Source organism: Anthonomus grandis, chromosome 8, assembly GCF_022605725.1.
Source record: "Anthonomus grandis grandis chromosome 8, icAntGran1.3, whole genome shotgun sequence".
In the NCBI taxonomy this organism is placed as follows: domain Eukaryota; kingdom Metazoa; phylum Arthropoda; class Insecta; order Coleoptera; family Curculionidae; genus Anthonomus; species Anthonomus grandis.
This window is the reverse complement of record NC_065553.1, coordinates 8,795,626-8,808,214: the sequence shown is the minus strand read 5'-3', so window position 1 is coordinate 8,808,214 and position 12,589 is coordinate 8,795,626. Positions and strand designations below refer to the sequence as shown.

At 31.5% G+C, this 12,589-nt stretch overlaps 1 protein-coding gene across 4 annotated transcripts in view; it reads left to right on the top strand.

Annotated features, from left to right (window-relative positions):
• The first annotated feature begins 904 nt into the window (after positions 1 to 904).
• The window catches only part of LOC126739300 (uncharacterized), a 32,833-nt gene continuing 21,148 nt past the window's right edge, over positions 905 to 12,589 (top strand). Inside the window, exons 1-23 of one of the 4 annotated variants that reach the window (XM_050444924.1) lie at positions 905 to 1,209; positions 4,637 to 4,889; positions 4,940 to 5,011; positions 5,064 to 5,135; positions 5,238 to 5,469; positions 5,521 to 5,725; positions 5,794 to 5,955; positions 6,020 to 6,154; positions 6,219 to 6,850; positions 8,411 to 8,643; positions 8,694 to 8,965; positions 9,723 to 9,839; positions 9,890 to 10,033; positions 10,249 to 10,371; positions 10,420 to 10,755; positions 10,838 to 10,950; positions 11,002 to 11,169; positions 11,237 to 11,582; positions 11,644 to 11,817; positions 11,882 to 12,040; positions 12,093 to 12,149; positions 12,243 to 12,307; positions 12,366 to 12,542. In XM_050444924.1, the coding sequence (XP_050300881.1) occupies positions 1,050 to 1,209; positions 4,637 to 4,889; positions 4,940 to 5,011; positions 5,064 to 5,135; positions 5,238 to 5,469; positions 5,521 to 5,725; positions 5,794 to 5,955; positions 6,020 to 6,154; positions 6,219 to 6,850; positions 8,411 to 8,643; positions 8,694 to 8,965; positions 9,723 to 9,839; positions 9,890 to 10,033; positions 10,249 to 10,371; positions 10,420 to 10,755; positions 10,838 to 10,950; positions 11,002 to 11,169; positions 11,237 to 11,582; positions 11,644 to 11,817; positions 11,882 to 12,040; positions 12,093 to 12,149; positions 12,243 to 12,307; positions 12,366 to 12,542 (4,407 nt within the window). In that variant the 5' untranslated portion in view covers positions 905 to 1,049. The remainder of the gene's footprint in view (positions 1,210 to 4,636; positions 4,890 to 4,939; positions 5,012 to 5,063; positions 5,136 to 5,237; positions 5,470 to 5,520; positions 5,726 to 5,793; positions 5,956 to 6,019; positions 6,155 to 6,218; positions 6,851 to 8,410; positions 8,644 to 8,693; positions 8,966 to 9,722; positions 9,840 to 9,889; positions 10,034 to 10,248; positions 10,372 to 10,419; positions 10,756 to 10,837; positions 10,951 to 11,001; positions 11,170 to 11,236; positions 11,583 to 11,643; positions 11,818 to 11,881; positions 12,041 to 12,092; positions 12,150 to 12,242; positions 12,308 to 12,365; positions 12,543 to 12,589) is intronic. The other 3 variants (XM_050444923.1, XM_050444926.1, XM_050444922.1) reach the window with 3 other exon arrangements.

Here is a 12,589-nt window from a genome sequence, read left to right as displayed (position 1 = left end):
CTAAATATTTTGCGAATTATTTACAAAAGAAAACACAGTATTAATGCTGGATTTTAAAAATACTTATATTTTTTTATTTTTCAATTTTTAAAATCATTTGCAAGAACATACGTAAAAAATAAATAATTTCCTTGCTTTTTTAAAGATCTTTTGAAAATATTATTTTCTGCAATAACGCCATTTTCATTATTATTTTTCAGGTTATAGTCTATTGCCTCCCTCGCTCTATAAATCTTTGACTGAAGATATTTATAATTTTTATTCGCATTAAATAAATAATTATATTGCTTTTGGATAACATCTGGATCTGAAATTTTTAGTAAAAAAAATGTATTATCCTCTGATTATAATATAGAACTTACCTAAAGTAGTAATATTTAAAATTTTTTGAGCTTCATCCAAAGACATATTATTTCCAGATTGATTATTATCATTTTTCTTAATTTGGTCTTGATATCTTAGTCTGGCAAGCTCCTTACTTAAATCGATTTCTTGACGAATAGACTTTCTTAGCGAAGTAATAAGAATCTTGGTAGCATGAAATATCACTTTTGGCAGCGATTTAACCATTATGTAAATTTATATTTTGATTTCATTTTAAGTATTAAAAACATTAATAAAAAAATATATTATAAAACAAATAATAGTTATTTGACATAAAACACTAACCTTATCAGAAATATCCTAGATTGTTCTGGTGTTAATTAAAAGATATTATTGTATATTTTGAAATCTTTTAATAATTTTACTGAGTAATTAAAACGGAAGACAAAGGCTTAACAAATGTTTAAAGTAAACACATTAGACTAGTTTATAGAGGTTTAAATTTATTAAATGAAATATTTAGGGCATTTTTTATTTTACCTAAATTTCACCTGATGTTAAACTGACAGTTTTCTACGTCAACTCTCTACTAATTAGGTGTAGAAATTTATCAAAAATTATTTTTGTCCAAAATTCGACGTTAATCTGCACCACAGGGCGAGACTGAAACATGAAGATAAAATATGAGGTATGGAATAAAATGGAAAACCACTGAAATATAAAAGATGGAATCTGCGACTTCATGTTTATGCGACTCCGTGGATCCGACGGATCCTACGGAGTACCTGGAAAAGCTGAAGCAAAAATATGTAGATCGGACGGCTAAGCTACAGGCTCAGCAAAGGGAACTGGAGCGAAAGATCATGAAAATGGAATCATTTATTGGTAAATACAGAATTTATGTAAATTTTTTAAAAAACTCGATATTTCATCCGGTGTACTACAGTGGTCGATATTGGGGCGATTACTTCTTATAATTTAAACTTCTAAAGTCCTCTAAATAAATGCCAAGTCATGGCTGATGCTGATGACACTTAACTGTATATATCTTTTAAACCAAATTCTGTAAATGATGAACCTCATGCTAGTATGCGACTTATCTCATAAAGACAATTTAAATTTCAAAAATATCGAAATTATTGGCCAAAAAAATCAAACATGAACATTTACATATATAATACTAAGCTGAAATTTATCGAATTCGCTGGCAATCTGGGTGTTTTTATTGATTCACAACTACGATTTAGCGAGAATAAAGACTTAGAAAAATATTAACAGATTCCTTTGTTCTTTCATTCTTAAACTACTGTAATTTTGTATACTATCCTTGCCTTGATGTGGTTCATAGAAATATAGTACAGGTCATGCAGAATGCCTGTGCTCATTTAATTTTTGACTTATAAAAACATGATCATACAGGGTGTTCTTTAAAGACCTGTCAACATTTAAGGGTGTGATTTCTTCCCATAATAAGAAAAAAAGTTTTTATGAACATGTGTTTTAAACGTCTTAACTTTTGAGATACAGGGTGTTAAAGTTTTCAAAAAAAAACATGTTTTAATAATAACTTAAACAATATTGTAGACATTTTTATGAATTTTAGTACATGTATTGTCCCTACAGGTCTTCTATTCAATATTTTGAGTGAAAAAAACTACGCTACTGCTTTTTCCTAAAATAAAAATTATTTTTAAGATCCCCAATCATTTTTTAGCAAATTTGATCTCTTGGTTTTTTTTTTGTCCGACGTATGGTTTTTGCTTAAAAAAATAATAACACGTTATTATTTCACTTTCTTTTATAATAATCGTCAGGATAATTGGTGGTGCCCAAGCTGTAATCTCCCAATTTAAACATAAGACAGTCTATTAGGAGACAATATTTTGCAGCCAAATCACTGTTAAAAAAAAAATAAAAATGAATAATCTATTAGTGTTCGGCGATATATCGATAACCGCGATATTTCATCGGTGAATGAAAAAAAAACAATTTAGTTAGTAAAATTGTTTTTATTTTTTTAAGCTAATACCATGCGTCGCACAAAAAAAAACCAGTAAATCAAATTTGCTAAAAAGTGACTGTTTTTTTTTAAATAATTTTTATTTTAAGAAAAAGCAGTGGCGTATTTTTTCATTAAAAATATTCTATTGAAGACCTGTAGAGACGCTACAGGCAGACAAAATATTTCTTTTTGCACATCAAAAAATGTGTCTTAATGCATGGAATAGATGTACCAAATTTCATAAAAATATCTACATTATTGTTTAAGTTATTATTAAAAAATTGATTTTTTTTTTAAACTTTGACACCCTGTATCTCTAAAGTTAAGACGTTTAAAACATATGTTGATAAAAACTTTTTTTCTTAAAATGGGTTCAGGAATTACCCCCTTAAATGTTAGCACGTCTTTAGGGAACACTCTGTATGTTTCATAATAATATTGATTTGAAATGGCCTTATATGGAAATATCATTTATACAATTTCATTCATAAAGATTTAGCTAATCATAATCGCAATTTTAATATCTTGCGCAATATCTTTAAAACACGTCGTTCCATATATTCAGAAAACATGAGACATAAGACAAAGTATTCTATGCCTGATTTTTATACAATATTTTATATTTTTATACTGGATCCTTTGCTTAATACACAATAAAGTTACTCAATTCACCTCTAGATGAATTTCAGTTGCAAAACCTTAATAAATTTAAATTTAAACTCAAACCATATTCTGCAAAGTTATTTAAACTTAATATGCTTGACTGTTGCTGCAGGCTGCACAAATAATAACTAATAACTTTCTTTTGTCAATCTCTCATCAATTTTCACCTTTTTTTGCATCATTATATTATATATCTTATATTATTTATTTTTAAATGCCTATTTTATTTTATATGCCTTTTTTTACTTACTAAAATAACAGTAAGTAGAAATTAAATTTCTCCTTAAAGAGAGAAAACTACACTTTAATGCGTGAAAGAATTAGAAAATACTAAAGTTCATCATTTTACTGCAATCTATATATATAGAAATAAAAAGTACAGATAGAATAACATTTAATTAGGTGCTGGTTTTCTCATAAAATTATGCTTTAGCTATTATGCTTTGTGATCACTCCCAATCTAGTTAGAAATTCCAGATTTGAGAACTGCATTTTGTTCTTTGATTAAGCCACAAGTCGCTTATAAGTATTCTGAAGTTATTTAGTTTTCTATTATAAATTCTAACTCCACATTCACTATCCAAAAAAGAGCTCTTTGGTCCATTTGGAGGAGGTCTTTTCTCTACCAAATAACATTCCAATCTTGTCTCAAGAGATATGCACTTCGCTAAGATAGATATCGAAATTATTTGTAATTGGCAAATCTAACTACATTTCCTAAAGCACTGTGGTTAAAAAGTCTTTTTAACTATCAAAGTCAAAATATTGCGCACAAATCTGGTACAATCGAAATATATAATATATACTTTCGATAAATATCAGCTAGCGTCCTCTCCATTGCCAACGGAAACTGTTGTAACTAACTTGACAGTTTGGTAAAAAGGCGGAATCAGAATTAAAATGAAACTCTTCATCTTTATTTTACATTAGTGAGTTAATTTACATTAAACATATTTATTATATAAATTGAAATAATCTAAAAATGTTTCAAAGTATTTTGTTAGCACTCGAATAGCTTTAAAACAGTTTTTATACTTACTAGTATCGTTCGATTTTATCTTTGGCAATAAACCTATTTTAATTTTATTTGTAAAGACGTATTGAGGCTTAGGATTCTTCGACTTTCGAGTTAAATATTAATTTGCTACTTCAATTACTTTCACCTTATTTAACGATATATTTATGTAAAATATATTAGTTTACTTATTATTTACTTGAATATTTTTTTTTCTTGGTATATGTTTTTAAATGTTCTTCTTTAATAAATATTTATCATGGAAATATTTTTTGATGACGCCACTGGTAAAGATTCCTGATGTCGGTGGAATCAACAATGCAATCAAGCGGCGTTGCGATGTTGTTACCTTTTTCTTTAGTATACGTTATCTGCATTCCTTTAACTTTGAAAATTGACTTCTTTATAAAGTATTTTATTTAAAATAGGAGGATAAGTAATATTGTTCTGTGCCTCTCAAAATAAGTGATAATTTTTTATGATATTATAAAGTGTTCTTTTGCTCTCCAATGTTCTAAGAGAACTTCTTAGAAGTGTATAACAACTTGGCCATTGCATAATACTTCTTTAATTCTAATATTGACTGATTATAAAAGTTTTAGAAATATCTTAATGAAATTAATAAATTTTAGGCAATAAAAACACACTAGACCTTCCTAATGACGCTAGAGAAACATGTCCCTGTGACACCGGAATTCCCAAGGTATTTCCAGAAACTCCAGTGCGTGATTTACAAAAGCCCACTATTAACACCGATGTTATCAAAAATCAAAAACAAGTTACACAACAGTGCAGTTTTTTTCAAAAAATGATGGAAAATGCTAAGAACATGTTATCTTTAAAATGTACATGTCCTAGTACACCGACTTCACCACCAACTACTGAGTAAGTAGTCTTTAAGGTATTAAAATTTTTTTAAGAAAAACGCTTTTTAGGACAAGCATGAAAGATAATGCTTTTAGAAAATGTACATGCTCTAGTACGTCAACTTCTCCTTATAATACCGAGTAAGCAGTTTTAAGTTATTAATAAAATTTATTTAAGAAAAACACTTTTTAGGGAAAATACTAAAGACGGGGTATTTGGAAAATGTACATGCTCAACCACATTGACTTCAACCCAAAATATAGAGTAAGAATTCCTGACATTATAATTAAAATTCTTTACCAAAATCATAATTTAGATAATTAAGAAATGCTTCTACTAGTAATGATACCATGATTTTCTTTTTAGTGGTACTACGTCCAATGAAGTACCTACAAGAGAACACGACCACTCACTACAGGAAAAAGTAGTTGATTATGATATCTCTTTGACAAATAAATCTTCCCACACTAGTAATTGCAGTTGTGATTTAAGTGAACCAAGTACTTTACAAGAAATATCTTGTTCTTGTAATCTTATTGATTCCAGATTTGCTCAACAGCAAACATCTTTAAATGCAACTACTTCTACTACAGGAAAGGTAATGAAAAGTGAAAATATAGATTCATTAACAAATAAGAACACATTTTAGCGAACAGGAACAGAGGTTGATGCTGCCACCTCGATAACCAAAACCAAACCTAAATCTTCAGGAAAAATGACGTTTTCCTCAGAATTGGTATCTGAGGAATGCTCATGTGAAGATTGTGCCTGTGAATCTCTCAATACTTTGGGAGAATCACCAGAAATGAAAGATGCTGGTACTGATAATGCAGTTAAATTCAAGTTCGACTCAAGTAAAGCACCTATAAAATATAATAATTTTTCTACTATTAAATTCTCATAAAACTCTCTTTAATAATAGCAGCTCCTGATGCTAAGTGCGAGTGTCCATTAGGAAATGCAGGAATTCAAGTAAAAGCCCCAGTTTCCAACAAGCAATTATCCTCTTATGAACCAACAAAGGATACTGCAAGCAAAGCATGTACTTGCTGTAGAAATACAAATTGTCCTTTGAGGTTTAATGGTAATTTACTATAAGATTACGAACATCGTTAAGGTAATGCTTGCATTTACAAACGTATTTCTAGCTCTTTCTAGTGCAGGCGTACAAGTTGCCAGCGAGACTCAAAACAAAAGTGTTAATATCGAAATACCCAAACCAGGATATAACGTTGGAGTCCTCTGCTGTAACATCCCAACTTGTCCAAGTACTCAAAGTCAAAGTCAGTTTAATTTTTTGGTTCCTATAACTAATATATTCCATTTATAAACTTTATCTCATTCTAGTTTGTAAATCAGCCTTGACTAATCAAAAGAACGAACCAGATAATCGGTCCGCTCAAAATCAGTGCGCATTAGTCGGCTCTCCACTTCTCAACAAGAAAGATTTCGGAGATGCAGCTGTACAAAACAAAGCAAGTATCCAAAACAGAGCCATTAGTGCCTCAAACGTTCCCTGTGACTGCAATACTCCCCAAGGTCCTAAGAATATATGCGACTTAAGTCAGTTTTCACTTACTTCTAATGATATAACGGAAATGAAAAACATAGCTGAGTTAGCTACAAGAGAAAAGCAAATGAAGCGTCAAATCAGTGAGCTTCAGAGAAGAGAGAAACAGTATCAAGAGGCTTCGAAAAATGTTGAATCCTTAATGACAAAAACCGCTAATCCTTCCTGTTGCTGTTGTCAAAGCAAAAATGGAGGAGACGTTGGTTCAGAAATTAATAAAATTAGTAAGGAGTTACGTTTAGAGAATCAAATATTAAAAAATGAACTGGAGGATATGAAGTTGGAGCTCAAGCATTGTATAGAAAAAGTTGAGGGACCTATGAAAATGAAGTTGCAAGTGGAAAAGCAAAAGTGCGAGTGTTTGCAAAACGAGTTACAAGATGCCTCAAACAATATGATGATTAATAAAGTTAGTATTGATTAATGATCAATGTTATGCAACATGGAACCAACCCTCAATGATATAGAAATGACATTTATAGGCCTTAAATTATGTGTGGTTCCGCTACTACTATAATTTGATTATTTTTTTTGTTTTTTGTTAGTAATAACAAAATATTTTTATTTTTTTTTTAAACATATTGATGCTCTTCAAGTTGCTGTTTTGAATCCAAAATATTTATCTTCGTTACTTTTATTCTTTAATTTTCTATTTTTTTCATGACACATTACATGTACCCTTTTTGAGAGGCTTAAAATGAAGGTAAAACTCATAATAATTTTTTTTTATATTGTGTTAAAGAAACTGTAACGGTGGGATCTTTTCATTTAAATAGTTCGTATATCTTCTTCAAATTTGCATCTGAAGATAAATATTCCCTTTCCTTTATGGTAGATTCCCTAAAATAGTGGGAAGGGTACTTGGTCATTTTTTAATTTGTATTAAATAGACAAAATTGTCAAGTTTTTGGTAAATCTCATGTTTTCCTCTTTTGTCTGGAAGAGAGATTGAACGCCAGTTTTACTAAAGCTGTATTTATGCGTTTTGGAGATAATTATAAAAATTAGTATATTCTTTAGCAGCGACTTTTTCCGCTCTAAAAGTTATCTAAGATTTGTTACAGTTTTTGTGTTTTAACCTTCCGTTTCCTGCCTTTACCAGGTCACCCCTCACGGCTACATATAATATCAAGGGGCTCAACCCGGTGGTGTTAATATTTTCGATATAACAATCACTATTACTTTCCAGTTTACTCTCAGGTTTATATTTAGAGTTATTCTTTGACTGAATATCATCATTTGTCATATGGGATGTGAACTATTGCCAATACTGCTATTAAAACTGTTAAGTTGTTCATATTCTTGCGTTCCTTTAAAGTAATCAGGTTCCTCTATTAAGAATTTGGTAAATGAAGTAGAACAAGTAACATTACAAACATTATTTTCCAGTGCATTTATTTCTATATTTTGTTCATTGATTATTATATTTTGTAAGATATATATCTTTTTTGAGACTCAGTGTTATATTGTGCCTCAGTTTCTTCAGTATTACTAAGAGCAAGCAGTAGTTTTACTTCTAGGTTGAGCTACTTCAAACTAGTATTAAAATCTTTTACTGAAAGAGAATCAGGTATACCATAATATATTCTAACGTTGAACGTTTGCTCTCCTTGTACAAAATACTGAATCAATATTATTAACGCAAAAAATATCATCCATATTTTCCAAATCAAAATAATCGTTATTAGGTCTTATTGTATCGTCCATGGGACATAATCTCAAAAAATACTGGCATTAGATTGACATTATATTAACTATAATGATCCAATCCGTATGGATCTTTATTTTGGTTTCAGAAATCATGGTTTTAGATTCTTAAAAAGTCATAAAGTAATATCAGAAAGAAGGTACAATCAAATGCCGAGTTTTTATATTGAAAATGTATTCATCAAATAAATTTTTGCTTTGTGGGTTGGTTCCATGTTCCATAATACCATATATTTCTTGTATATTAAGTTAATTTTTTTAGACGACATATGAAAAAGAGATGAACCAACTAAAACTTCAACTCTGTTGCGCTTGCACGAATATAACTGAGCTAAATGAAATGAACCAAAGACTAAAAAATGATATGAATCAACTTGACTGCCTGTGTCAGAAGCTAGAAGACGACCTAATAAAACAAAAAGTGGATGAAGCAGAAACCATTAAGCGCCTAACCAACCGTAAATTTAATAATAACGCCATATCTGAGGAGTTCAGGTAATAACTAATATTTTTATTTTTGTTCTTTATAATGGTTTTAATTTAAGATGTGAGTCAAATCTCGATGTAATTGCAAGAAAACTAAGTAAAACAATTAAGGAGTTGGCTCCTTGCGATGAATGTTCCAAACTTCCGGCAGAGTTAGCCGGGGCGGCAAGGTGTATTAAGGAACTTACCGATATGGTCAGAAAAAGAAAAGTCAAGAGCTCCACCACAAATGCTGGCGGATGTAATTGTTGCCAGTCCAGGCCACCATCAGAACTACCCAGTAGAGATTTATCTGAAGATTGCTGTACGTGTTGCGGACCTCGAGAAGGGGGTAAATTACCATTTTATAGACTACTACCTTCAAAGTGAATTTATTTATGCCGATTATAATTAATAAAGTTATATCTTATATCTCCTGACCTAGCTATGATTCTACACTTTCTTGCTATTCTACAATTGCAGAGGAAGTCCCCGAGGAGCTAATAAGGGGTGTTGGAAGATGTTGACTTCTTCGCATGAGCCGATTTACATGGTTAAGGGCTCTGGCTAGGTATTTATCCCGTGTCTCTGGATAATCCTATAAAGTCTTGAAAGGGTGTAGGTCTCAGAGGATAACTATGACTACCAGAGAACTTTTCGATTATATCTTGAGAAAATTGTAAATGGGTGGATAGGATATTGGTCCAGCTAAGGAAGGCATAAGAAAAGACAACAACAGGTCAACAACAATTGACAACAAAGGTCTGGTGGATCCTGTACTTTGTACTGTTTTTTGAAAAAGTTAGATATCAGAGTTGGAGAAAAAGTAAATGATGTAGAGTTGGCCTTTGGCTTTGATGATTTTTGTTACGGTATTGGGAACTCAGTTAAAACTGAGTGAAGGTAACTTCTAGGTTGAACCAGGCAAGGTTTTCCAACAGAGTTACTGTTGCGTCTTCTACGCTTAAAGAGGAGAGTGGCATTAATGATGTTTGTCAGTTTTAAATCCTGCTTTTATTTGATACAAAAACTAGATTTATGTATTTATGTTTCATACATATATATAATAAGTATATTATATTATATATACATAGAAATTTTATTTACAGAGGGAGAAGGCCGAAAAGATGTAAAGACCCTCTTGTCTCCTGATAAAGGTGTTACGAAAGACGTAAGCAGTAAGTTTAATGTTGGAGGAGTACAGTCAAGTTACTATAGTGCAAAAGGTATAATATTATTCGGTTTGAAAACTGTGTAAAACGCTCTTCTGCTCTAGATATGGAGATTCCTTGTGCTAACATAGGCCATCCATGTGCTAATAATAAGGGAACAGGTACAAGAGAAGATACAATTAAGGAAGAAACCCCTGTAAAAGATAAGGTGCTACCATGCTCAGATATAGGACAACCCTGCCAAAAAGGTAAAAATTTTTGCATTTTTTACTTAGAAGCAATTTACAGGGTGTAAGTAAATAGATGCGAAAATATTCAGGGTATGATTACCACCCGGTATTTCAAAAGTTAGGACTTTTAGGACATACGTCCATATAAAGTATTTTTCTTAAAATTTACCCAAAAATCAGCCCCCGAATTTTTTCGCATCTATTTATTTACACCCTATATATGTAATATTTAGGAAAATCTCAAGGGCCTCCAATACAAGTTCCATCAAGATTGAACCAAGAGTGTTATGCTCCTTGCTCGGGAATGATAGAACCTGTTAAAGATGACAAAGCATTAGGCAAGGGAGATGCTAAACGTAAAGAGTAATCGTAGTTAAAGTGAATTCCTAATAAATAATTTGTAGCTTCTGAAAAATTAGTAGAAGATGAAGATGGATATGAAGAAACATCAGTAGACAAAAAAAAATCTGCAGAAATAGTAGTTGAAGAGAGAAAGGAATCTAAACAAGAACCAATAGAAGAAAAAAAGGGATATGAAGAACTTAAAGGCGAAAAAAAAGAAGAATGCAAAAAATTACCAGCCGAAGAAAAAGACTTGTATCAAAAAATGTCACTAGAATTAAAAGAAGGGCCTGAACAAATACCAACCTTGGATATTGAATACTTTACAGAACCCAAGGAAGTAAAAGATGAAACATTTTTGAAACTTGAATTGCATGAGGACCAGCCGAAAAGTACAGGTAAGCCTACTAAAATATATACACTAATACGTTTAATCACATATAGAAGACCAGATTTAATTAACATATTTATATTACTTAGATGAACCTACAACAGGAAGTCTTACTGAGGGTCAAATACCTACTAGCTCTTTTGAAGAGAAGTACTCACTTACTTCTTGTCAAAGCGAACCAAAGCCTCAAATGGTGCAAAGTGTAAGTTTCTTGCAAATAATGTATTTAAAGTTTACTTACTAATAATTATAGAAGGCAATAGCAGAGAGAGAATTTGTTAATGCTACTCCAAAATTATCAAAGCCAGCAAATCTTTTAAGCCGTCAATGTCCTTGGAAAGATGCAAAAGATTTATCAGGAGATTGTTCATGTGAATCTTGTCTACGTGCAGAGATATGCAAGGACTCCAAAATGAGTGTAGTAAATATCATTACTTACAAAAAAAAATTATTTTTATAATTATAACAAAAATATATTTTATTTTTAGATTCCAAATACGACTTCTACACCCCGTGTTGATACTACACCTAACGATTTCACTAGCAGAATTGAAGCTACCCAATCAGGAGTGGAGAGTTCTAAGAAAGATATGTCGGAACTTCCTAAAGACGATGATCACGTTCAATTTGCAAAAAGTCTTCCAGACCAACGGAATATTGTACCAAGAGAGATACCTTTTGAAGAAAAAAGGTGGGGGCCAGAATTTCCCTATGATGTGCAGAATAAAGCTTATGAGATTTTGGGAGATATACCTAAAGATCTTCATATTACAACAACAATAACTTCCTCTGGTACTTTAGAAGTAATTACTGAAGGACCAGCAGGATTAATTGGTAAACATTATCCTGAAGTATACATATTTATATGATACCATGCTTCAGTTTCTATTTTTAGCAACAACAATGACGTACACAAAAGATGGCAATATTGAAGTTGAGACTCAAATGGCAGAAGACCATCCTCAAATGGCAGAAGAAAGAGAACAACCTTTAGCCGATGCTTTGGAAAGGTATACCAATAAGCCAACAAAAATGCATCCAATAGGTGTCGCTTCCAGTATTATGTCAGGTAATCAACGAATAAACAATTTTAAATAAATTTGTCCAGATATATATATACTAAGTAATTACAGGTCCCTCTGTGCCAGACATGGACACGCCGTATTCAGAAACTTCGGCTCTGACTAGTAATATAGCGTCGAGTTCATCCGGGATTAAAGCACAGGCTATTGGATCCCCGGATCTGACATCTGGCTTTAATGCGTCCTCTGAGGCAGGTGCTCGACCTCAAGGTAATACACTAAACACACACTTTTTTAATCTAATTTCATGTCCGTCTTATAGGATCATCTCAAGCTGTGCCTATTACTGCAATTGCAGAAAAACAACAGTCCAAAGCAGGTTAATACTTTTTTCGTCTTTTATTTATTCTCATTACGTTTGATTTATTGTTTGATTATTTTTTGTTTTAATTGTTCCTAATCCTTTTTTTAGGACCTGAAGTAAGCGTCTCCAGTGAATTCAAAATAAGTTCCAAGGATGAGGAACTTACTAATGATGTAAGAAAGGGTGACTTTTTACCATCAGTTACGATTTTTAATAGTTTGTTTTTATAAGGCTCCTATTGACGGTGATATGCAGAGCTCCGGAAAAGAATCAGAGGCCAAAATGCCACTTTCAGAGCTTGAAGGCATAACTTCTACCATAGGTCAGCTTCCAAGTGGTGAAGTATTTACCCCAGATCAGGTGATTTCTGATTTAGGTATGGATCAAGGAGATCAAGCTGCTCAACCGGTAAAAAATTACTAATTTGATCGTGTGCCTGTTTTTATTATTTTTTT